Source organism: Bos grunniens, chromosome 17 (assembly GCF_055505025.1).
Source record: "Bos grunniens cultivar Pamir isolate PY7600 chromosome 17, Bosgru_T2T1.0, whole genome shotgun sequence".
Lineage (NCBI taxonomy): Eukaryota > Metazoa > Chordata > Mammalia > Artiodactyla > Bovidae > Bos > Bos grunniens.
The window spans coordinates 44772199-44798809 of NC_141181.1; the positions used below are offsets into that span (position 1 = coordinate 44772199).

The 26611-nt window shown below is 46.7% G+C and overlaps 1 protein-coding gene and 1 long non-coding RNA gene across 7 annotated transcripts in view; one reads left to right on the forward strand and one right to left on the reverse strand.

The window, feature by feature from the left end:
- Nucleotides 1–8709: 8709 nt before the first annotated feature.
- On the reverse strand, nt 8710–11341 carry LOC147355260 (uncharacterized). Its single transcript, XR_015144393.1, has 2 exons — nt 11236–11341; nt 8710–11147 (listed from the first exon to the last, which is right to left on the reverse strand). It is a non-coding gene; the product is annotated as an uncharacterized LOC147355260 (long non-coding RNA).
- Nucleotides 11342–11346: 5 nt separating this feature from the next.
- The window catches only part of GOLGA3 (golgin A3), a 46909-nt gene continuing 31644 nt past the window's right edge, over nt 11347–26611 (forward strand). The window contains exons 1-4 of one of the 6 annotated variants that reach the window (XM_086347116.1): nt 11347–11484; nt 17855–18171; nt 20715–20954; nt 23058–23170. In XM_086347116.1, coding sequence (XP_086203242.1) covers nt 18039–18171; nt 20715–20954; nt 23058–23170 — 486 coding nt within the window. In that variant the 5' untranslated portion in view covers nt 11347–11484; nt 17855–18038. Of the gene's footprint in view, nt 11790–17854; nt 18172–20714; nt 20955–23057; nt 23171–26611 lie in introns of all 6 variants that reach the window. The other 5 variants (XM_086347119.1, XM_086347114.1, XM_086347117.1 and 2 more) reach the window with 5 other exon arrangements.

Here is a 26611-nt window from a genome sequence, read left to right on the forward strand (position 1 = left end):
GCAGGACCCAGGCCTGCTGACCAGCTCTTTTATAGGGTGGGCACCATGCAGTGTTTTTTATGACTTTCTGTACTTCCTGTTCCTTGACACCCTCCCTGACTACCACCGCCACCCCCCAGCATCCAGCCCACAGTGGGTTGGAGCCTGCTGTGTGCTCCTATCCTGGTGGTTTGGCTGGCACTGAGTGACTCTTGTGTCCTTAGGCCCAGCTCGTGTCCTCTCATAGCCTCGCTACCCAAGATCCAAGTCCCTCTTGGGCTCCTGGTGCCCATGTCAGAGGGGCTGGCCCTGCCCACACCACCCATCTGCTGGGCCTCCTAGGGCTGCACACCAGCCCTTTCTGGCCTGGGTCCTGGCTCCCAGATGACCAAATGCATTCCTCTTTGGGCCAGCAACCAGGAACCCAGCAGGTCATCTTAATACCACATAGCTAACAGGATTGGGGGCTTCCCTGGTGGCTCAGTGGTGAAGAATTCACCTGCCAATGCATGAGACATGGGTTCAATGTCTGGCTTAGGAAGATCCCTTGGAGAGGGAACTAGCAACTGACTCCAGTATTCTTGCCTGGAGAAATCTATGTACAGAGGACCCTGATGGGCTACAGTCCATGGGGTCACAAAGAGTTGGACATGACTTTTCAGCTAAATAACAACAGGATTGGGATCACGGGCCCAGGTCTGAGAGTCCCAGCGTGACATTGGTGGATCTTGCCCCAGGGGAAGTACCCCACGGAGAGAGTGGAGTACCCAGACCTCTACCAGTGGAGACCCTGCAGCAAACCAGCTCTCATGCAGCAGGCAGAGAAAAGACCCAACAAAGCTCAGGTTCTGAATCAGGATTGCTGCTGCAGAGAGCACCAGACAACTGACCTGTGCTCTGGAGGAAGGAAGAGAAAGGGGGGATGGATTGGGTTTAGAAAGCCCAGGGTGGCTGGATGCGGGATCCTTCTCTTCCTGTGTATGGTGGCAGCTTCCCAGACCTCAGGTTCCCTCCTAGCAGATACAGGTAAACTGGTGGTTTCTCCACCGGTTCAATTAGAAGGCTATCCCTGACCCCAAAGCTGATGACCTGGCAGACCTGAGCTTTCCACCACCTTCCAGCTACTAGCACCCGGTAAGCAGGTGGGGCTGGGGAAGGCAGGCTCCAGTGTCACTCTCAAGAAAGCAGACTGGCCACTGTAGGCCAGACAGCCCGCCAGAGCTGAGCACATCCTCATTTCAGGCCTGCTCTCCCAGACCTGACCCTAACGGGAATGTGCCACTGGGTCTCAGCTACTCTCCCTGAAAGTGCCAGCCTGGGATGCTGTTTGTAGTTCCAGCAGAAGTAGGAGGTCCTCGGGTCACTGGAGTGCCACCCAGTCTGGCCTCTCTGGCTCTGTCTCCTCATTCCCACCCCTTCCTGGCTCCGCTGTGAGATGAAGCCATGCAGAACTCACTGTGAGGGGTATTGAGGCGCGAGGCCAAGGCCGTGCTGGCGATTGTCCAGCCTCCCAGCCAAGCTGCCCAGCACTCGCTCGGCTGTGCCACCTGCTGGTTCATTTCTCTGTCTCAAGTGGACATCCTTTCCATACTGTCCCTCGGGACGTGAGCAAAGTGAATGCAACAGAGACGAGCTGTGCTCGTTCCCTCCCACTCTCAGCTGCCACCCCAGGCCCCGAAGAACCTGGAAGGAGGCCCAGCCCCACGGATCCACCGGCTGAAAGTCCTGACCTGCAGATGAGCCACCCAGCCAGCAACCAGGGAACAAATGTCACCGTCTCAGGAATGACTCCAACCAGTAACTTAAATACAACTGTCGCAAAAATTGTATAAACTTGGAACTCTGAAATTATAATTAAACAAAGGTAATGAGCACTCAGGACTCAGCCCTTCTTGATGAAGCTTGCTCCCATGGGCATCTACCTGTCTGGACCTATAGGTTCTCTGCAGTGCTGCCTTTGGTTGGTCTGTGGCCCTCACTTTTGGCAGCTTGACACTTGCCGCACTATGAGTATTCACAACATGGGAACTGGTAAATACTGCAACTAGGGTCATTGTTTTTTTCTTTTTCTGGAGAGGAGGTTGTTAAACACTTACCAGCATACCATTGCCCCCAACCAGTATAATCATGAATAAACAGCTGTTTGAAACCACTGCATTTTGGGTCAGCTTGTTACATAGGAGCAAATGGCACTGCCATGGCCCATGAAGGCCCAGCACTGGGTGGCCCCCGCCCCTCCTTGAGCAACCCTCCCTTTCCACCCACCCCACCCCAGGACCTTCCGAAGCTCCACTCAAAGCTGGGCCCTCGCCCGCTTCTGCAGTGGTGGCCAGGCCTCTGCCCCACTCTGGGCTCACCTCAGACCCACTCCTGGAGGGAGCCTCCCAACCAGCGTTCTAGCACCAGCCTGTTTACTTTTTTCCTGGTGCTGACCAATCATTTGAAAGGAAGCATTTCCTTACTATTTATCTCCCCTTCAGAATTCCAGAACAAGGCCCCACTCAGCTTGCTCACTGGCAGAAATGTCTGATAATTGCTGGCTGACTGGTCCTCACAAAGACCCTGCTGAGACATCCCTCTGCTGGGGCTCTTCCCCGAGGCATGGGTGATGGCTCTTTTCCCTTATCTTTGTCAAGTCTAATGCATCCTCTTGTTTTGTTTTCTGTGTGTTTCCTTCTGAAGACGGTGAGCCTGGAACACACCCTTATCTTTGGTGCTCCCGTGCCCACATGGAGCAGACTGGCGTGAGGGGTGTGGGAAACCGGTTTTGCGCTGACGGGACCAGGGGTTACATGTCGTATGTTGTATGCTGTGCTGTGAGGGGGGTTGCTCTCAGTAGCGGTTCTGTGTGCTGGTCCTGGGGCCTGCGTAACTCTCACCACAGGTGAGGAGGCTGAAGCTACAGACATTTACAGTCCTGCAGTTCTGGAGATAAGGTATCACAGGGCTGGTTCCCGCTGAGGCCTCTCTCCTTGGCATGCAGACAGCTGTCTCCTCCCCATGCCCTCACATGGTCGTCCTTGTGTGCCTGTGTCCTTATCTCCTCCTCTTAGAAGGACACCAGTCCACTGGGTTGGGGTCCATGCATATGGCCTCGTTTTACCTCAATCACCACTTAAAGGCCCTATTTCCACACACAGTCACATTCTGAGGTCCTCTGGGTCAGGGCTTCAACATGTGAATTTGGGAAGGGACACAGTTCAGGTCACAACACTTTGTCCCCAGACATCAAGCACCACAGGGTTTTATAAAGTCAGATTTTTTTTTTTTTTTGACAAATCTGCATACAATGCGGGAGACCTGTGTTCAGTCCTCTAAAGTCAGGAAGATAACTTGGAAAAGGAAATGGCAACCCACTCCAGTATTCGTGCCTGGAGAATTCCATAGACAGAGAAGACTCACAGGCTACTGTCCACGGGGTGGCAAAGAGTCAGACACGACTGAGTGATTAACATTTATATAAGGTTTCTTTAGTGGCTCAGTGGTAAAAAAAAAAAAAAAAAAATGCAGGAGATGCGGGTTCTATCCCTGGGTCTGGAAGATCCCCGGGAGAAGGAAATGGCAACCTACTGCAGTATTCTTGCCTAGGAAAGCCCATGGACAGAGAAGCCCAGACATAACTTAGCAATTAAACAACAACATTTTATATACTATTAACAGCCTGTGGCAGGTTGAATAATGCTCTGTACCCTTGTCCCCAAAGAAGTCCATGTCCTGACCCCTGGAACCTGTGAATGTCACCTTATCTAGCAAAAGGGATTTGTAGGAGGTAAAACCATCCTGGACTGTTCAGTGGGTCCTCAGTGAAATTGCAAGGGTCCTAATAAATGGGGGGCAGGAAGGTCAGGCAGAAAAAAGATGTGAGAGTACTAAAGGGTGAAATGATGGCTTAGAAGTTGGAGGAAGGAGCCACGAGCCAAGAGATGCACTAGAAACTGGAAAAGGCAAAGGAAACAGTTCCTCCGAGAGCCTGGAGAAGAAACATGGCCCGGCGACACCTGGATTTTGGACATCTGACCTCCAGAAGCGTGAGAGAATGAATCTGTGTTGTTTTAAGCCACTAAATTTGTGCAGCTTGTTACAGCGGCCACAGGAAGCTAAGACACACCCCCACCCTTTTCTCCTTTGGTTTTTAGTCTTTAGGAAGAGGCTAGTGTTTTCTGAAGCACTGTAGGAAGAGGTGAAGAATTCTCTCTGCCTTGAGCCCTTATGGATCCCTTAGCTAGTTGATCCATTGGCAGGGTGTGGCTGAGCCTCTGCCCTGGTCATAAGGGCTGCCAGTCTCAAGCTGCCCACAACCCAAGTCCACATGGCACCTGAGCCATTTCTTCCAACACCAGGCAGATGATGTCACCCCTTGCTTGAAACCTGCCAGTGGCCCCACCACACCAACAGACCCTGTGTGGTGTGCCCTCTCTGCATCATCTCAGACCCCTCCCACTCCTTTCCTTGTAAAACTCCTCCATAGACCTGCACACGCATGCCTCCTTATCACGCAAGGTCAACTCAAGTGTGACTTCCTCAAGGAAACTTTTGAAGTTTGGGATCAACATATACACACCGGGGACTTCCCTGGGGGCCCAGTGGCTAAGACTACATGCTCCCAATGCAGGGGGCTGGGTTCGATCCCTGGTCAAGGAACTACATTCCGCAAGCCTCATGAAAGATCAAAGATTCCGCATGTCGTAACTAAGATCTGGTGCAACCAAGTAAATACATAACACAAAAAAACATACACACTAGAGAAGGAAATGGCAACCCACTCTAGTATTCTTGCCCGGAAAATTCCCTGGACAGAGGAGCCTGGGGGACTATAGTCCAGGGAGTCGCAAAGAGTCGGACACAAATGAGCACCAAAAGAAAAGAAAACCATATACACACCAGTGAATATATATAAAATAGATAAACAACAAGGACCTATGCATAGCAAAGGAACTATATTGAATATCTTGTAATAAGCTATAATGGAAAAGAATCTGAAAAGAATATATTAATATATATATATATATGTATAACTGAATCACTTCGGTATATACCTAAAACTAACACATTGTAAATTAGGTACATTTCAATTTTTTTTAATTAAAAATTAAGTTAAAAAACAAAAATCCCAAGCACATGGTTCTCTTTGCTATCCCACGATTACACTCATGAACTTTTTTCTTACTTTCTGCATGTTTTTTGAGCAACTCAGCTTAGGGGGCCTCCCTAAACTGCTATCTAAAATAGCAGCATGCAGCTCCACCCTTCTCTTCACCCTGCCCTTTTCTCTTCTCAACTCAGTTCTTCCTGTCCTATATTTCTGTGCTTATTGTCTGGCCCTGTGATAGGATACAAGCTCCATGACAGCAAGGATTGTGTATGGCATCTAGAATGGTACTTGGGATACAGTACCACACTGCAATAGAATGTAAGCCCCATGACCACAAGGCTGGTGTATGGCATCTAGCATGGTATACTTGGCATATAGTAGACCACAATGAAAGAAGGAAGGAAGGATGATGCAGTGGAACCGGCGTCTGTCCCACCCTAACACACTACCAGTTTTGTGAGTTATCATTCTAAAGATCTGCTCTTCTCCACACAAAGGAAGCTGGATCAGAGCAGGGATCTTGTGTCTCCTGTACCCCTCATGTAAACCCCACCTGAGAACACTGACCAGCACATTTGAGGCACTTGAATGGGTCCATCCATGGATTAATGCATCATAAAATGGTGTATATCCAGACAATGGAATTACACAGCCATAAAAGGACCAAAGTTCTGATACACATCAAGCATGGATGAATCTTAAAACATTATGCTAATTAAAAGAGAAGGCAGTCACAAAAGACTGCATAGTGTGTGAAACTTTTTATATGAAATGTCCAGAATAGGCCAATCCATAGAGAAAGAAAGTAGGTTATTGGTTGTCAGGGGCTGGGAGAAGAAGGAATGGGCAGTGACTGCATGTACATGGATTAGAGGGATCCTTTGGGGTTTATCAGAATGTCCTGAAACAATCTGTAGTAAATCCAGTGTACTTACTAAATGTGATGCACCCAGGTTTATCTACTAAAATTTAGTGAGTATAACTGAATTTATCAATACTTAAAAATCACTGAAGAGCATACATACTACAAAGAATGTGTATGGTATGTAAATAATACTTTAATAAAACTTTCTAAATGTATGAGATTAGGTTTTTTTTCCTTATGTGTGGATATTCCATCAATTTAATATATAATTAGGCTCATTTGTTTCTGTTTGTTTTTAAGTCTAGTGTTTGTCATATTCTAATTGCTAATTTAATTATTTCCTCAGTTTCCCCCACTGGTTGTGTTGTACGTGGCTGTGGTACTACATCAAAACCAGGAAACTGGGACTTTCCTGGTGTCTCAGTGGTAAACAATCCGTCTGCCAATGGGTTCGATCCCTGATCAGGGAGGATCCCATGTGCCACAGAGCAGCTAAGACCATGGGCTACAACTACTGAAGCCCGCGTGCCCTAGAACCCATACTCTGCAACATGAAAAGTCACCACAATGAGAAGCCCAAGAACCACAATGAGAGAGTGGCCCCCACTTGCCACAACCAGAGAAAAGCCCATACAGCTATGAAGATCCAACACAGCCAAAAATAAAAAATAAATTTTTTAAAAAAAATAGGAAACTGACATTGGTCCAGAGTGCAGGCACAGCCCTCTGTCACTTTATCCCATGTGCAGTTTCGTGAACCCACTGCTACATTTAAGGTGCTGAACCACTTCATCACCATGAGGACCCCCTTCATCCTACCCCTCTAGCCACACTCACCCCCACTATTCCTTGGCAACCACTAATCTCTTTTCCATCTCTGTACTTTTGTGACTTCAAGAATGTTTTATGTGTGAGATCCTATCATACAGCATATTCCTTTGGATATTTGTTTCCTTCCTCAGCTTAATGCTAATGAGATGTCTATGAGATTCATCCAAGTTGTTGCGTGTATCAAAAAAGTAAGTCTCTTACATATGAATCTTCAAGTTGCAAACTTCCTAACATGCAAATGTGTGCTCACATATCCAACCATAGAAGTTAGTCCCATATATTGTCACGTGTGTGCATCCTCTACAAATGGTTGTGCTTTTGTGTACTTTACCATGCAGCACTGTATAGAGTACAGCAGTGCATTATCTTTATTTCAAGCCCAGGATGTCCAGAAGCAAGCATGAAAGCTGTGGTAATGCAGTTGGTACTGCTAAGAAGCACCAAGCAACAACGATGGAGACAAGAGGTGAAAACAATTGGGAGAGTGGAGCTAGGCAACATGAAGGCAGACTTCACTCATTCTTATAACATTAATCATTCAACCACTGGCACGATTCTAAAGAACAAGGACAAGATCACAGAACAGGTAAAGTCTGCTGTGTCAACGACATTGAAAATAATATCAAAGAGGCATGGAAAAATAATGGAGGAGATGGAGAAACTTCTCGGTGAGCAGGAAATGGCAAGAGGGTTTTCTTTATTTGAGGAGGCACCGTAAGTTGTTGAGGCACTGGACTCAAACGTAGAACAGTGCATGAAGGTTGCAGCCACCGTTCAGAATGCAATCTAGTGCTACTTGCCATCTATGACAAGAAAAAAAGAACTACTACCCAGACATCACTGCATCATTGATTTTTCACGAGGGTAGATAGAATTGAATGAATCCTGCAAAGAACCAGAACCTGTGCTTCAGTGTCAGGAGTCACTGAAATTGCAGCTTGCCCTTCAATTCCACCTCCTGTCCCTCCTCCAGTCAGTAGCTCTTCTGTTCACTTGATGCCAGCCCCTGTGTGTCAGCCGTTGTACTGTACTATTGTACTTTTAAAGGTAATTTATTGTAAATTTTAAAATATTTTCTTGTTTTTTTGTGTGTGTTTGCTTTTTTATGTATTATTTGTGTAAAGAAATGAAAGTGAAAGAAAGTGAAGTTGCTCAGTCATGTCTGACTCTTTGTGATCCCATGGACTGTAGCCTGCCAGGCTCCTCCATCCACTGGATTTTCCAGGCAAGAGTACTGGAGCGGGTTGCCATTTCCTTCTCCAGGGGATCTTCCTGACCCAGGGATGGAACCCAGGTCTCCCAAATTGTAGGCAGACTCTTTACTGCTGAGCCACAAGGGAAAGATTATTATTTGTGTAATCAGTATTATAAACCAATTACAGGACAGTACTATATGGCTGATTGTGTTAATTAGGTACCTAGCCTAACTTTGTTGAACTCACAAATAAATTGAACTTACAAACAAAACTTGTTGTCTATAGGGGACTTATACTATACTGACAATGAACGTGTGGAAAGCAAAATTAAGACAAAATATCATTTATAACCACTCCAAAGAAAATTAAATACTTAAGTACAAACTTTGGGCTTCCCTGGTGGCTAAGATAGTAAAGAATCTGCCTGTAATTTGGGAGACCTGGGTTCAATCCCTGGGTTGGGAAGATCCCCTGGAGGAGGGCATGGCTACCCACTCCAGTATTCTTGCCTGGAGAATCCCCATGGACAGAGGAGCCTGTTGGGCTACAGTCCACAGGGTTGCAAAGAGTTGGACATGACTGAGTGACTAAGCACAACAAAGTATAAACTTTAACAAAACATGTTTAGGATATATATGCTGAAAATTATAAAATACTGATGAAAGAAATAAAAGATCTAAATAAAAGGAGAGACATACCATGTCCATAGTATGTCCATGAAAGACTCAACATAGTAAAGATTCCAATTCTTAACAAATTGATTTATCATAGTTTAAATAGTTAAATTATAGTTTAAATGCAATTCCTATCAAAATCACAAGAAGGATTTTTGTAGAGATAGACGGTTTTTGTACAGATAAACAATTTTTGTAGGGATAGAGTTTCTTCTACAATTTATATGAAAGAACATGGGCCCCAGAATAGCTAGAACAGTCACAGAAAAGTAAAGTGGGAGGAATCATCTCCCCCACATTATGGCCTGTTGTAAAGCTACCATGGTGGAGACTGTGGTGTTGGTGGAGACAGAAGCATGTCAACCAATGGAACAGGGCAGAGAACCCAGATAGAGCCAACAAGCATCCAAATGACTTTTGACAATGTGCAAAAGCAAGTTAATGGAGGAAGGATAGACTTTTCAATACACAGTCTGAAACAATTTGATTGTTGTTGTTGTTGTTTGTTGTTCAATCACTAAGTCATGTCTGACTCTTTGCAATACCATGGACTGTAGCACGTCAGGCTTCCTTGTTCTTCACTATCTCCTGGATAGTGTCCAATTCATGTCCACTGAGTCAGTGATCCTATCTAACTGTCTCATTCTCTGTTGCCCTCTTCTCCTTTTGTCTTCAATCTTTCCTGGAATTAGGGTCTTTTCCAATCAGTTGGTTCTTCATAGAAGGTGGCCAAAGCATTGGAGCTTTAGCAACAGCATCAGTCCTTCTTATAATATTCAGGGTTGATTTCCTTTAGGATTTACTGATTTGCTCTCCTTGCAGTCCAAGGGACTCTCAAGAGTCTTCTTTAGCAATACAATTTGAAAGTATCAATTCTTTGGTGCTGAGCCTTCTTTATGGTCCAACTCTCACATCCATACATGACTACTGGAAAAGCCATAGCTTTGACTACGCAGACCTTTGTCAGCAAACTGATGGTTCTGCTTTTTAATATACTATCTAGGTTTGTCATAGCTTTCCTTCCAAGGAACAGGAGTCTTTTAATTTCATGATTATAGTCACCATCCCCAGTGATTTTGGAGCCCCCCCCCCAAAAAAATCTGTCACTCTTTCCACTTTTTCCCCTTTTTTTTGCCATAAAGTGATGGGAGTCAATGCTGTGATCCTTGTTTTTTGAATGTTGAGTTTTAAACCAACTTTTTTACTCTCCTCTTTCATTCTCATCAAGAGGCTCTTTATTTCCTCTTTCCTTTCTTCCATTAGAGTTGTATCATCTGCATATCTGAGGTTGTTGATATTTCTCTCATCAATCTTGATTCCAGCTTGTGATTCATCCAGCCTGGCATTTCAAATGATGTACTTCGCATATAAGTTAAATAAAGAAGGTGGCAGTATGAGGCCTTGTCATATTCCTTCCCCGGTTTTGAACAGTTCATTGTTCCATATCCTGTTCTAACTGTTGCTTCTTGACCTTCATACAGGCTTCCTAGGAGACAGGTAAGGTTGTCTGGTATTCCCATCTCTTTAAGAATTTTTCACGTTTTCTATGATCCATATAGTTAAAGGTTTTCACATAGTCACTGAAGCAGAAATAGATGTTTTACTAGAATTCCCTTGTTTTCCCTATGATTCAATAAACATTGACAGTTTGATCTCTGGTTCCTCTGCCTTTCCTAACCCAGCTTGTACATCTAGAAGCTCTCAGTTCACATACTCCTGAAGCCTAACTTGAAAGATTTTGTTGTTGTTGTTTTAACTTGAAAGATTTTGAGCATAACCTTACCAGCATGAGAAATGAGTGTAATTGTACAATAGTTTGAACATTCTTTGGGACTGGAATGAAAACTGACCTATTGCAGTCCTGTGCCCACTGCTGAATTTTCCATATTTGCTGACATATTGAGCGCAGCAATTTGATATCCATGGACAAAAAAAGAAAGGAAAAAAACCTTCACCTCATGCCCTATGCTAACAATTCTTTCTTTCTTTCTTCCTTTTTATTTTGACTGCATTGGGTCTTTGTTAAGCTTCCCTGGTGGCTCAGACAGTTAAGAATCTGTCTGCCATGCAGGAGACTCAGGTTCAATCCTGGGTCAGGAAGATCCCCTGGCAAAGAGAACGGTTACCTACTCTAGTATTCTTGCCTGGAGAATTCCATGGACGGAGGAGCCTGGCAGGCTACAGTCCATAGGGTACCAAAGAGTTGGACATAACTGAGCGAATGTTTCAGTCAATGGGTCTTTGTTGCAGCAGGTGGCCTCTTCTTTGTGGTGCACAGGCTTTCTTTAGTTGCGGCAAGCAGAGCCACTCTCTAGTTGTGGCTTTCAGACTTCTCTTGTCGCTGAGGGAGGGCTCAGTAGTTGTTGGGGGACGGGGAGGGAGTTGTTTCACGGCACAGGTGGGATCTTAGTCCTCCAACCAGGGATGGGAACTGCTGCCCCCTACACTAGAAGGGAAGAGTCTTAACCACTGGACCTCTGGGAAAGTCCACGAGTCTCTTGCATTTGTACCTGAAAGATAAGGACTAGCGTTGTAGAGGGTTTAGAAGAAGAACAGCCGCCAGCACCACCACCTCCACCCACACTGACCCAGGCTCACCAAGGTGCTTACGAGCATGCAGCCAATAAGGTAGAGGCGGGGCCAGAATGACCATGCCCATACACTGACAGCTGGAGAGGGGCGGGGCGGGGCGGGGTGGGGGCGGGACCGGAGCTTGGCCACGCCACTTCCGCCGGAAGCTTAACTGCCCGGCTTCCTGTTGGAGTTGGTCCGGCAAGTCTATGAGCTGCGTTTCTGAAAGGGAAAGGCGCCCCAGATTTACTTTCTGAAATCCTCTTCGGACCAGTTGTGAGTGGGCTCTATCAAGACCTTGAGGTTGAAGCAGTCCCCGCCTGAGGGCGGCTGCGGGCTAGCAGAAAGGGACCTTCTGTCTTGCGGAACGGAGGCACTGCGTACAGGCTGTTTCCGGGGGGGCCAGATTACGTCGTTGCTCCGCGCTCCGCCCCTCGAGGGGCCACGTCTCCACCGGAGCGGCCGGGCCGGGCGTTCGCCGCGGCTTCCGCACCGCCGGGGTGAGGGTCGCGGGGTGGTGCCTGGGCAGGAGCGCTGGTCGCGGAGGGCGCGAGAATCCAGGGAACCGCAGCACAGTCGGGGTATGGGCTGGGAGAAGGGCGGCGGGGCCCCAGCGGACGGGGAGGCCGACCGCAACTCTGTCTTGAGCGGCAACGCCCCGCGCTAGTCTGGCTCCTCACCGTTGGTAGCCTCCGGGCCTGGAAGCTGGCTTGTGCAGCTGTTAAGGAACTGGGTTCATAAATAAACATACATTCGAGCCCTTCCGGAGCTCTGTCTACCCGTGCCAGGGAGAGATTTGTTCAGGGGTACCCGCAGCTGCTGTTGGAGCTGCTGAGAAACAGCTCTTGTCCTTTTGCAGAAGTTATGTCAAGATGGCATGCGTGATTTCGTGTCGGGTGGTTAGTGTGAAGCCTGGTTTAAAGAACGCGTGTGATCTCAGTCTCTCAGTCCACTTCGATTCCATCTCGATCTTGGGTACTTAGATGCGTTTCACCGGTGCAGTAATACTTTCCAGAGGTAGTGAGGCCAGGCGTTGTCAGTAGTGTGCAGGTATTGCGGGAACAGCTCCGCCTTCATTCAACAACTGTTGGTCGTATGATGGGCGACATACATTGTAGGTCCTGGAATCCAGAGCTGAAATGGTGTCAGGATCCCTGCTGTCACTGAGCTTACTACGTAGTAGTGGAGGATAAATGAGACATTGTTGAGAGAGTATTAGGCGGTGCTTAGGGTGGATCTGTGGGAAAGCCTGTCCGCGAAGGTAACTTTTGACCTAAGGCTTCTATGACAAGAAATTAGCCATGAAAAACGGTGGGATAAGAGTGTTTCAAGCAAAATGAACAGCAAGTGTGATGACCCCGAGGGAGGAGTAAGTCTGATGTTCTTAAAGAAGTATGGCAAGTGTGTAATGAAAAAGGAAGAAAGTGATAAGGGACAAGGATGCAGTGTGGGGAGGGGCCGGATGGTGTGCAGTTTCCTAGTTCAGGGTAAGAGGCTTAGATTTTATTGTCAGTGTGATTGGAAACCACTGGGACATTTACAGGAGACTCATGGGTTTATTTTTTTACTTTTTAAATTGTCCCTTAGATATTGCAAACATAACTTTTTATTGAAGTGATGGCCTTCAGTTACAGTGGACCTTGAATGGCAAGAAAAGGAAATAAAAATCATCTGATAAAGTAGCCTTTTTTTTTTTTTGGCCAGTTGCCTTAAGCAGCAGTATAATTTTTTAAGTATAGTTAACTTACAATCTTATGTTAGTTTCAGGTGTGCTACTGCTAGGTCGCTTCAGTTGTGTCCAACTCTGTGCAACCCCATAGACGGCAGCCCACCAGGCTCCCCCGTCCCTGGGATTCTCCAGGCAAGAATACTGGAGTGGGTTGCCATTTCCTTCTCCAATGCATGAAGGTGAAAAATGAAAGTGAAGTCACTCAGTCGTGTCCGACTCTGAGCGACCCCACGGACTGCAGCCTACTGGGCTCCTCCGTCCATGGGATTTTCCAGGCAAGAGTACTGGAGTGGGGTGCCATCGCCTTCTCCGAGTGTCAGGTGTATAACATAGTAATTTGATGGGGTTTTTTTTTTTTTTTTCTTCTTTTTGGGTTGCACCCTGAGGCATGTGAGATTCCCAACCAGGGATTGAATCTGTGCCTCCTGCAGTGGAAGCATGAGTCATAACCACTGGACGACGAGGGTCCTCATGTTTTTGTAGATTATACTTTCCATTCCATGCAAGGTTATTATAAAATACTGGCTGTATTCTCTGTGCTGTACATTGCATCCTTGTAACTTATCTATACCTACTAGTTTGCATCTCTTAATCCCCTTTATCTACTTTGCCCACCCCCCTTCCCTTCTCCTCTCTGGTGACCAGTAGTTTGTATCTCAGAGTCTGTTTCTTTTTTGTTTTATTTGTCCTGTTTTTTAGATTCCGCAAGTGATAACATACAGTATTTGACTTTTTCTGTCTGACTTCTTTCACTGAGCATAATGCTCTTCAGGTCTATCCATGTTGTCACAAGTGGCAAAATTCTATTCTTTTTTATGGCTGAGTAATATTACAGAGTGTGTGTATGTGTGTGTACACCGTATCTTCTTTATCCAAGCAGTATGCTTTCTTGAATGAGAATATCTTCAGTTGGCTTTTACCTGTTGATTTTGACAAGAAACAATTGAAGGAAAAAGTAACACTAATAATAATAGCTGTCATTTATTGAAGTCATGGGGCATGTCCCTTGTTGCATTTAATCCTGGCACAGGTTTTTTGGTCTTTTTCTCATCATATGGGATCACTATCTAAGAGTGGTTAAGAAATCTGCCCATGATCTCACAGCAGAGTGTGGAGGACTCAGGACCTAAAGCCAAGATGTCTGATACCTGAGTCTATTCTTTACATTGTACTGCTCTGCAGTGACATGAGGCTTTCTGGGCTTTCACTTTGGCTATGCTCTATTGTTTCTCTTTTTGTTTGGGACATGCTGCATGGCTTGCAGGATCTTAGTTCCCCAGCCAGGGATCAAACCTGTGACCTCGGCAATGAAAGAGCAAAGTCCTAACCACTGGACCACCATGGAATTCCCATGCTCTGTTGTTTCTAAATTGCCAGTAGGACCATCATAAAGAAGGTGGAGTAGATGGAGCTGTTGATATGCATATACCAGATCTAAGTGATCTGCTGTCTCGGGGAAGCTGGAGCTCACATAGTTGCCTGAGGTGGTAGTTTCTCTATCTGAAGTCTTTTAATGTCAGACAGCGGTGAACCTAGAGTTACATACTTTTTGAAGTTCTAAGTGATAACTTTGCTTCATCTCTTCCCTCCGGGAAACACAGAATGCAGGTGGTCAGAAATGGTACTATGATTAGGCTGATCTCTGTTTTTCTAAATCACAAAATGGAGTGCATGTTACTAATAACAGCTTCCTTGTGATGTACTCCCAGCTGTCTAACCCTCCTTGTCCTGTTTTTGTCAGCAGTCTGAAATAATGAGGCCTGGATGACTGAGTCATGCTAAGTAAAATTCACATGAGGCTGAGGATACATGGAGAATGCCAGTGTATTATGGATAGGGAGACATGTCCCTTCCCCAGAGGCTGCTTCTGGTGTTCTGTGAATCCCGTCTCTTGTCTGGCTTCAGGCAGAGCTGCCTGTGAATAGGAGCCACCTTCATAAGTTACCAGAACAAGTCACAGTCACAGGGTCTCCGGGGCTGCACCATTCATCTCAAGGGGTGGGGATTGCGGGGCAGTTAGGACTCCTTGAGAATCAGAAGACTTCTTGTTTAGCAAGAAATCCAAATAAAGGCAAGCAAATGCATGGACTGTGTACTGGTATTAGACTCAAACAGCCTGACACATTTCTTTCTGTCTTTGGTGTGCCTTCCTCAGTGCACACAAACGTCTCGGCCATGCTCTCTTTCCTGCATAGTGTCAGGGTCAGGTGTTGTCACTCTTGCCTCAGTAGCACGTTCCCGTGGCTCCTTAGATGCTTCCCTGACCTGTGGCCACTTACATGCTGCTCTCCCGGTTTGCACCTCCCAGGAGTTCTTTGCTCTCCCAGAACTGTGACTCCCAACTGCACTGAGTAGTAGAGATATCCTGTATTTGACAAAGCGTTGTGGATATTCAAGGATGCAAATACTGTATCATTTTGTTTTTGAACTACTAGGTTGGTTGCTAAGGGGTAGGACTTGGTGGAGGCAGAGATGTATTTGTCAGCAGCCTGCATTGAGCGCTACTCTGTGTAGGGGATGTTTGAGGGGGTAGGGGCAGACCTGGAGTGGTGATTTCTGTGTAGGATCTTACAGGGTGATGGAAGAGATGGGCACACACACAATTGCCGTGTGCTATTCACTGACTCAGTGGCCATGAGTGTGGGTAAACTCCGGGAGTTGGTGATGGACAGGGAGGCCTGGCGTGCTGCGGTTCGTGGGGTCGCAAAGAGTCGGACATGACTGTGCAACTGAACTGAACTGATGCACACAGGGTATCGTGGTGGCAGGGAGGGGTGCTTTACCTGAGATTCGGGAGACTTGAGAGCAGTGCCTAATGGCAGACGTGAAAGGATCCAGGGGGATTTGCCCGGTGGTCAAAGGGAAAAGGGCATTGGCAACAGAGGGACCAGCTCTGAAAAGCACTTATCTGTTGTTGTTACCCTCTTAGGCAGGCATCTTAGGGAGCATGTGATGATGTAGGCAGCTTCACCCCACCCCCACAAGACAGAAACAAAGAATTTCAAAGCAAAATGCAAATGTATTCCTTTGTTAAGGAGCACCATACACCATAGGCAGGGACAGTTGCTTCCACAGTCCACTGTGTGTGTCCCAGCCCGACCATCTGTAGTCACCTGTCTGTGAAGTGAAGCCTGTGGTGAAGGGACAGCCTGAGTGTGCCCTTGCCTGGCCTTGTGGGCATCACCTCCTGTATGGTGTCACTCTGGCCAGCTTACCACCAGCTGTGCCCACGGAGTGAGGGCAGGCTCAGCAGGTGTCACAATGGTGTCCTGTGCAGCCAGGTCCCTGTGAGATGGTGGTTTTCAGAGGGACCTGTGGACTGGCCTGTTTGTCTACCCACCCTCCAACCTGGAAAGTGTCTCCGTGGATGAAAGAGGTTACCGAATGTTGTAGAGACAGAAACCAAGTTGAGACCTCATTGCACATGGGTCATTGGTTGACCTAGGTACCTCGCTTCAGACATCCTTTCAGTCCTCAAATATTTCCTCATGCCAGGCACCATGAGCCAGCAGCACCCGGTGCTTATTGATTAACTACATTGGATTGTAGCTACTCATGTTTTCACACAATTCTGTGATCCTCTCAAGTACAGAGTCTCAGTACTAGCTCTGCACTTAATAGTAGATATAGGACATCCGCCAGCAGTCCACTGGTTAGGACTGCATACTTTCAGTGCTGAGGGCCTGGGTTCAATCCTTGGTTGGGGAACTAAGATCCTGCAAGCCATGAGGCCACCAAAAAAAAGTCGGCGTAGCCTTTTTATATTCATAACAACACTTAGTAATCCATGATGTCGCTGGCCTGTCAGGTGCCAGATAGCAGAGGGAAATGTGTGGATGATTGACACTGCAGGCCAAACACTGCTGGGTTCCCATCACTAGGTGTTCACAGGTTGTGCCAGCCACTAAGGGCTGCCTGTTCATGGGTGACAGGGTGACAGAGAACTGTGGAAAAACAGGATCATCTAGTGAGAGTCAGCTGTTGCTTAGGCTCGTCTCAAAAACATCTATGTGGCATTTGGAAGCCGCGGAGGAAAGTCCCATAAATTTTTGTCCTGGAACCCGTGAAACACCAAACAGTACATAGGATAATATGAAATCTTATCTTCAAGGAAGTAAATGCCACCATTTCTGCAGAAAAATAGCAGCACCTTATCTGTTGAGGAGGAAACGAAGTGATAATATCCTCATTACACTTCAAAAGCAATAACCAGTTGCCAGGCTTTGGGCAGTTTTGCTCCCTTAAATTCAGCTTGGCAGAACAAGCTGAAAGATAGCAGATCTTGTGAGAAATGAAGAATGCATCTGATCACCTGCTGTGAGGTCCTTTCTCTGCCCCCCAGACCCCAGGGGCTAGTTTCCACGTGTCCTCGTCCCCCCATGCCTCCTCCTTTAGTGTCCAGTTTACCATGCTCCATGCTGTTACGTCTTCCTTGTTGACCTCTGATTCTAAGGCATGGCCTGGGCACTGACATGCCAGGTCTCCTGGGAGAGGAGCTCAGCCTTTGACCCCTGTGAGCACTTGGGCCTCTATATCCAATACTAAGCCACTGGCCACATGCGCTGTTTACATACAAGTCAGTTAAGTTTAAATAAATAAAGACTCGGCTCCTCAGTCATCCAAGCCCCACCCCCAGCTCTGCTGATTACATTGTCCGTGGAGGAGCTTCTCACCCTGGTGGGGGATGGTTTTCAGCAGTCATCAGTGCAGATGGCCTCAGGGATGGGCCAAATGGGTTTGGGTCAGTTTTTTATCCTCAAAAAATAGGATGCTGTAGGTGCTCAAGGATTATTTGTTGTATGAATATATTTATTATACAGATGCATGTTGGGAACCAAATGTTAGTCTTGGACTTGTTACTTCAAATCTGACAAGTGGAGTTTCATAATACCTTCTTTCTCTTCTTATTTCTGGCAGGTATCATGCACATTACCTGGTTTGATTTCAGGCCATCTGTGAGACTGTAAATCTCTTCCCCAAAATGGCAAACCTAGTGTGGTCCGTCCCAGGAGCTTTTGGCCGTTGCTAATGGCAGAAACTGAACTTGCTCCCAGTTCACTTTTAGCCTCTGAGCGTCAGCCCAGCCCGTGTCACCCTGACCATGGACAGTGCGGCGGCTATGCAGAAGGGCCTGGTGGAGGACAGATCCAGCAGTGGCTCTTCAGCTCAACCTGAGGGCCCCCCAAAGCCCCCTGGCTCACTGGCGCCGCTGGATCAGTGGGATGAAGCCCAGTGTAAGTTGCCAGTTACTCTGTGTTCTGCTCACATCTTACCTTTAAACAGGAGAACAGAGGTCGTCTTGCCTTTTGGAAGAAGACAGTGGTGTCTAAGAGCTTCACTCAGAGTGTGTTTTTATGTATTTTTTTAGTTGAGGCCAACTTTGACTCAAACACCATGTGTGTTAAATGGGAAATTTCTGGAGCTGTCTGCTCCAGAGGGACGGAGCAGCATGGTTTACCCATAAGGTTTGTGTAGATCTTCACTGACACATCACTGTCCCCTGCCTAACATTTCTACCTTTTTGGTTGGTTGTCAGATTTTTACTAACTGGAAAGTGTGCCACTAGTGATCTGAGAATTACTGGATCACATTTCCATGTTAGCTAGTGGGTTATTCATGTGTTGGAAGCACAGAAAAAATGACTGCTTCCTCATGCCCCTTCCTGGGCAGTGTGTGCTTGAACATCGTAACATGTATATGCACTGATTTACTAGCAGAAACTGCGTTTCCCTTCTGGTAAAACAGTGCTCAGGCACCTGAAATGGCTTTGCTGCTTCCTGCTTCTTAAGTGCTAGGTGAGGCCGATGCGGCTTGGCCCAGTATCAAGGGTTCTGCAATTGGAACAACTCCTAGGTCTGCCGCTAACAGGAATGAGCCCTCAACCAAGATCCTTAATTTATTTCCACCTCACTCTCTTACTGAGAAAATGGAAAGATGAATGGCCCCTGCATCTTGTGTGTGTGTGTGTGTGAGTGTGTGTGTGTGTGTGTGTGTGTGTGTGTGTGTGAGAGTCACTCAGTCATGTCCAACTCTGCGACCCGATAGACTGTAGCTCTCCAGGCTCCTCTGTCCAAGGGATTCTCCAGGCAAAAGTATTGGAGTAGGTTGCCCTTTCCTTCTCCACCCTGCATCTTAGGTTGGTGGTGAACGCCCATGTGAAATGTGAGCACTTGGGAAGCACCCAGGAGGTGGGGCTGGCCAGTTTTTGTGTCATCATTATTTGTTTAGCCATAATTAGACTTCTGTTTGGAAACAATCAAGTCTTATTTATTAGGCCTTCTTTTAGATTTTTTTAAAGTGCGGTGTGACACTCAAATAATTACTTTTGTATGTAAGCAGAACGCTTTAGAGACTCTCCCAGATTTGATAAGCCCATTAGGAAGTGGTATTGACCTGATTAACTTGCATCTGAAATGCATGATTTCCTCCCCACTCCCACCCCACCCCTCACCTCAGCTGTTTGTGTAAAAGAACAGATGGTTGTGTCAGAGCTGTGGTGGGGTCCTCCCACTCTGTTTTGTGTCTGCCCTCTCCCCTCAACTTTATATTCTAGTTTTCCTTTCAGGGAGGCATGACAATAAGCGGCTATGTTAGTTGGGACTCACATTTCAAGTGACAGAAACCCATTTTCAATTTGCTTGGTTACAGAGGGAATTTCCTAGTTGCATACTGGGTACATCATGAGATCCAAGTGGTGCTAACCTTATGGGGACCTGGGGCACTGCAGTGCTTGGGGGCCCCCGTAACATGTCTGGAAGCCCCTCAATGTATCTCCTCGACTCATTGGCTGCCAACTGGCTGCCCATCAGGGGGAGAGCGCTTTCCTTTTGATACAAAAGTAGGTTTCAGTTAGTGTGTAAGTAACTTGTCGGAGATGGCAATGGCACCCCACTCCAGTACTCTTGCCTGGAAAATCCCATGGAAGGAGGAGCCTGGTAGGCTGCAGTCCATGGGGTCGCTAAGAGTCGGACACGACTGAGCAACTTCACTTTCACTTTTCACTTTCATGCACTGGAGAAGGAAATGGCAACCCACTGCAGTGTTCTTGCCTGGAGAATCCCAGGGACGGGGGAGCCTGGTGAGATGCCGTCGATGGGGTCGCACAGAGTCAGACATGACTGAAGCGACTTAGCAGCAGCAGCAGCAACTTGTAGTAATGTTAGTAGAGGAGACTGAGCTTGATACGCAGGTGAATAGTCATCACTGGTTAACCGTTTTTTACCCATTAGGTGTTTGTCAGTCAGAAGCATAGACTCTGGGTTCTGTCCTCAGCTTTGGGGTAATCATTTTCATCAGCTGTTCTAACTCTTCACCTTTGACGTCTCATTTTGGATGATAAACTTATGCCTTGAAATAACTTTGGAATCAGCCCTTTGTAAATGTGAGGCTGTGACACTGGTTAGTACTGCTGTTAACAACACTCATTAGAAACATTGTTGGCCACGTTTAAGGATTTGTGGAGGGGTTTTTTTTGCTATTTTTTTAAAAACAGACTTTCATAAGATTTCTTACTGGTCTTGTTTAAATGGAAAGGAAACGTGACTACTGAAATTCTACGGCTGTAGTGAGGAAGGTGAGGAGGGCGTCCTGCAGGTGAGGGCATCACTCTGCGAGGTTGAGTCGCTTGTCCCACATCACCTGCCTTTCGGAAGGACAGGCTTGCTGTCCTCGAGGAGTGAACAGGTTCCTGGGATGTGAGAGTACTCCTGTGTCTAGATTCCCTCTTGTCCTATTTTAGTTGTTAAAACATGATGGCCCAGCACACCCTCTTTTCCAGGTGCCAGTGCCAAGGTAAACAGAACTTCAGATGAAGGACGCCAGGGGGACACCTGTCTGAATGGGCCGACACCACAGTTCCCAGAGCCTCCCTCGCCAGCGGGTCCTGATGCGTCTCCAGGTGTGGCTGGTTTCCATGACAACCTAAGGAAGTCTCAGGGGACTAGTGCTGAGGGCATTGTTAGAAAAGAAGCTTTGCAGTCCCTCAGACTCAGTCTTCCTATGCAAGAAACGCAACTGTGTAAGCATCTTCCTGCCGGGCTCTCCCCGACCCCCTCATTCCCCATCCCACCCCCTGGGCCCCTGTCACTCACCATCCTTGAGAGGCACAGGCCCTGAAGGGCTCGTCCCTCCGCCGTTGCTGTTTTATCACCGTGGTGGGTTGTGCGTTTAACAAATAGCTCCATTTCAGAGGGGAGATAGGCTTTGTCACAGCCTGATGGTGACAACGGCACTGGAGGCCCCAGTTTGAAGGGCCTGTGCGTGCATGTCTTCCATCACCCGGGGTGGTGAGCAAGCAGCAGTGGGGATTTGATCTTTCCAGTTACAGCTTGAAGGCTTTCTTTTATGAGTTACTTTAATCAGCCTTTATTTTGTGCTAATCCCTGGGGATTCAGGGGCGAATAAGTTGCAAACTGTCAGCCTGAGAGCCCTGAAGCCTCCAGGCTTTTCTAACATGCAAGTTTTCACACACAGACTTGTATAATCTTACCTAATGGGGTCATTTCACAGCTGCAGTTGTTACACCTCATCCCTGCTTCAGTACTTCCTTCCCTCCCCTCCAGGTCAGCCACCTTCTCACATAGTGCCTTACAGGCCTCTGAAAACAGCCAGGTTTGGAGGATCATTGTTCTTAAAATGGGCCTGTGTCCTTCACATCATTGCATGCTCTTCTTACCTAGCGCTGTCACCTGGAGATTGCCCCACGTCAGTTGATGCAGCTCCACATCCATTCTTTTAAGGCTGGAGGAGCCCCAAGTGTGGCTGCATGCTGCAGCACTGGTGCTTTCATTTCTATGCACTCCATCCCAGGAGCAGAACTCTTGGTCAGAAGCAGTGGTTGTGTTTATCTCCATCATGGGTGGTCACATTGCAAGGGCGCTGATGCCCTGTGAGAGGACAAAGATGCTGTTTCCTTTTGGTCTTCACCAGTCTGCTGGGTGTGCAGCAATGCCGCCTTGATGTTTCATTTGCAACTTGCACTCCCATGCTTACTAGAGGGTGTTCACAGGAATTATTTCATTATGCTGTTTGGGTCACAGCATACTTTAAACAGCCAGGATGCTGTGTGAAATCCTGGGTCCTGACCTGAGGGCTTTGTGAGCTCTGGCCCCAGGTTCTCCTGCTTTTCCCCTGGCCGCCCCTCCCAGGAATGTGCCCAGCCCTGAGGCCATGCCTCTGGTGGTCTCTGCCATCTGGACCACTTAGTAATGTGAAAAGTAGGTAAGCTCTTTCATATGAAACTTACTTGAAGAGTATGAGTGCACAATCAGTAACAACACTGGTGAATTCCTAGTGAAATCTTGGTGACTGCTCAGGTTTTAGGGATTATTTAAAACAACAGCAGCTTCCCTCCCAGAATTCATATTTGAGGATGGTGCCACCCAGGAAGGGGCTCAGTTATGGCATTCCTCTGCTCTCACCAGCCCCTTGGCCCTGAGCTGGGAGGCCTGGGTCTTGCCTTCCTTTCACTCACTGTTCAGCTCTTTTTTTTACCCAAAGTGAAAGTTTGGGTTTTAGATATTTTAAATTTTGTTAGCTGCCTGAAAGTTGTCAGCGTAGTTCCCCTCTTGTCCCTGAGCATGGCCCTTGGACTGGAGTCGCCTCGGGTATGAAACTGAGGTAATCTGCTGGGACGTTCCTGGGTAAAGAAGGCGAGTTTGGTAGCATGTTCCTGTTTGCCGCTGCTGTCTGTCATTCCATCAGGATTGCTGTTCGTGTTCCTCTGTAATGTAAGGGAGCAGAGTTAGAGCTTGGTGGGAGCCTCAGAACACTCACACGGGCACCAACTTCAAGTTCAGTTCTTTACTTACAAAAAGGCGCAAGTAGCGCGCGTCCTGTTTTTTGGCAGGATGCGCATAGGTGGCAGTGTGCTGCTGGCGGAGGCACCATGGCTGTGCTGGGCCACTGTGTCTGCCACCAGGTGGATCCTGTCTGTGGTCAGTGTCCAAGGCTTACAGTTCTCTCTCCATTTGCAAACAGTTCTTTCAAACTAGACAGCCATGTGTTATTTAAAGCTAAATCATATTGGTAATAAAACGCTAGACAGCCAAGCTGCTCTTCTGATTTATCTTCTGTGTCCTGTTGTGTTGTGAGTTTCTAAATGGCCGTTTCCCCACCTCAGGCTCAACAGAGGCTTCGCTGCCCCTGGAGAAGGAGGAGCAGGTCCGACTGCAGGCTCGAAAACGGCTGGAAGAACAGCTCAAACAGTACAGGGTGAAACGCCAGCAGGAAAGAGTGAGTCTCCCTCTCTCGAACCAGCTAATGGAAAAAACAGCAGTCAGTCAGTCATAATTCTAGGATCTGCTGTTTATTTCTCTTTGCTGGGATGGGCTTGTGTGTGTCTCTGCAAAGATCATCTTTCTCATGTAGCTCCCACCCTTTGAGGAGATTCCACGGGGCTCTGGTTCCCACCCCTCTGGTCCTTCTTCCCTCCAAATAGGCATGTTTTATGTCTAAATCTGCCATTAGAAAAGCAGAGGCAGCGAACATGTGGGTGTAACTGCTCTCTGTACTTGAGCAGCCAGTCCTGGGTTTGACTTGTTTATTGTGTAAGTGATAGAGTTTCTACTGAACTTTGCTGTACAGTGTTAGACTGTGTGGCATGTCACACACATGATAAGCGTGTGCATGTATGTTAGTCACTCAGTCATGTCCAACTCTTCGCGATCACATGGACTCCTCTGTCCATAGGATTCTCAAGGCAAAAATATTGGAGTGGATTGCCATTTCCTTCTCCAAAGTATGTGCATAAGCTTTGCTAAAATCAGTTCTTTTCAGGTATGAAACCCTCATTAGAATACTAATGAAAATAGTATTTTTAATCAGTCAAGTGATTAAAGACTCTAGGAAGTCAAGACTCTAGGAAAGGAGTGTGTGAAGGTTCACTTCAGTCTTAATCCAAGTTTATCGTGAAGTTGAGAAATTTCAAATTAAAGGAATTTGAAACTAAATGAACTAAAAAAAAACACGCTTTAAAAAAATAAAACACTTTCAGTGAATGATTTAGTTGTGACAAGTCCTTATCAGGGTTGGCTCTTTGTTTTCCCAAGAGAGGATCTTGGCTTTTCGAGTGTCACTACTCCAAAGCCAATGTAAACAGACTGGAAGAGCCAGCACCAGGCTCTGAACTGACTGAGGCTCCCACCCGGTCAGGGGCATTCAGGCATCTATCCAGATGGCCTGTCAGAAAACCTTACAGTGACAGTCAGTAGTCAGGAGTTATGTGCACCAGGCAATGTTAATTTCCCCACAGATGAGACTCAGTCAGGTAAAGAACTTGCCAAAGGTCACTAAGCAGTAAAGTGGCGGAACCAAGATACAGACCAGCCAGTGTACATACGCCCCGTCCTGTGCACAGCCTGCCTCTCAGGTTTGCACCGCAAGTCCAAGCTCTGTCTGGGTCATCCAGCATTAGGCAATTAATGTGTCAGGAGTTCAGGGTGAAATTTAACATCAGTTCCCATCTTTAAAAATTATATGTACATGGGACTTCCCTGGTGGTCCAATGGTTAAGAATCCACCTTGCAATGCAGAGGACGTAGGTTTGATCCCTGTTCAGGCAACTAAGATCCCACATGCTTTCAGGCAACTAAGCCCGCAAGCTGCAACTACAGAGCCCGCATGCTCTGGAGCCCACGTATCACAGCTAGAGAGTCTGTGGACTGCAACAAAACCCACAGGATGCGACCAAAGATCTCGTGGCACTAAGAAAGACCCAATGCAGCAAATTAAAAAACAAAACAAGCAAGCAAAAACAGTTAAACTAAGAATGTGCTTAGTGCTTAGTTGATCAGTCATGTCTGACTCTTTGCTACCCCATGTTCGTGGGGATTCCCCAGGCAAGAATACTGGTGTGAGTTGCCATGTCCTCCTCCAGGGGATCTTCCCAACCCAGGGATCAAATCCAGGTCTCCCGCATTGCAGGAGGATTCTTTACCATCTGAGCCACCAGGGAAGCCCAAACTAAAAATAAAAAGATATTTCTTTAGGAATGTAGTTCATACTTATGTCTAAAGGTTAGAGAGGATGAGTGAAAGTCCCCCTGTTTTGTAGTCTGGTAAAAACTTTGAGAGCGTCAAAGTTTTCCTTCATGTAGAGGCGAAGATTGTGCACAGGGGGAGCACCCTCTCTGTGCTGCTCTTTGCTCTTCACGCGACCTTTCTCACACACCTATCCTGCCTCGGCGCAGTAGAGACCCTCCTCACCCTTTGTAACTGTGCGCACATACCAGCATTGCATTAACCAGCCCGAAGTGATCAACATTTTAGGTTGTTTCTAATTTTTTGAAATTGAAAACAATGCTGCAGTGAATGTTTTGTGTCTTGGTATACTTTTGTGGGTAAATCCTTAACTGTTAAATTATTGGGTAAAAGGTTTTATGTATTTGTTAGTTGATAAGGACTGGTTTACATTCCATTTAGCAGTCTGTAAGACTGCTAGATTTCTCATCTTTGGGAGCATTAGAAATAATAAAAATTGAATCTTTGTTCTCAGATAGCTGAGAAAAAAAGTACTTCCTAACAATAAGGAGATCAGCCCTGGGATTTCTTTGGAAGGAATGATGCTAAAGCTGAAACTTCAGTACTGTGGCCACCTCATGTGAAGAGTTGACTCATTGGAAAAGACTCTGATGCTGGGAGGGATTGGGGGCAGGAGGAGAAGGGGACGACAAAGGATGAGATGGCTGGATGGCATCACTGACTCGATGGACGTGAGTCTGAGTGAACTGCGGGAGTTGGTGATGGACAGGGAGGCCTGGCGTGCTGCAATTCATGGGGTCGCAAAGAGTCAGACACAACTGAGCAACTGAACTGAACTGAACTGAACAATAAGCACCTTTTTACATATTGAGTGTCTGAGTGTCTTTGTCAGCCTTTGTCTGTTTTTCAGTTTGTCTTTTTGCTGTGTTGGTACTATATATGAGGAAATTATTCCCTTTTAGTATTTTTGCAAATAATTTTTTCTTAATTTTCCATGACTTCTTTTCTGGTATATTTTTTGCTGCACATCAGCTTTTTGTTTTTGTTCATTTTGGCTTTGCTGCTCAGCTGACAGGATCTTAAGGGATTGAACCTGAGCCCCCTTCAGTGGAAGCTCAGTCGTAACCTCTGGACCACCAGGGAAGACCTTGCACGTTGGATTTGAACGTTTACATTCAGAACTTTCAGTCTTCGCTGTTACTTCTTTTAGGGTTTATATCATATTTAAGATCTTCCCATTTGAAGGATATAAATTCACCTCTTTTCTTTTTATTACTAAAAGTAAGAGATAATGTAAAAAATTTTCATAAGTTGTGTTTTTTATTTTATTATGTAGATATAATCCACTTGCTTGGATGGAGGCGAGAGGTAGGAATGAGCCTCTTTGTGGACTGCTGGTCAATTATCTCAAGGCTGCTTATTTTGTAGTCTGTCTTTTCCCTTTCTGGCGTTCTCCCTTAATATCTTTAGACGCCACCAATACTTGGGCCAGTTCTTCGGCTGTGTTCTGTGTCATCAGTCCGTCTGCTGCTTTTCTTGGTCTCTGTGGCTCTAATTATGGCAGCTTTATAGTGTGTGTATCTGTCTGGGAGGCCCGGTCAGTCTGTCGCCCCATATCCCTTACTCTTCCTCACTGCTCCGACTCACTTATCCTTGCTGCTGTGTCATAGCATCGTTCTGAGATGCTCCTCACCCA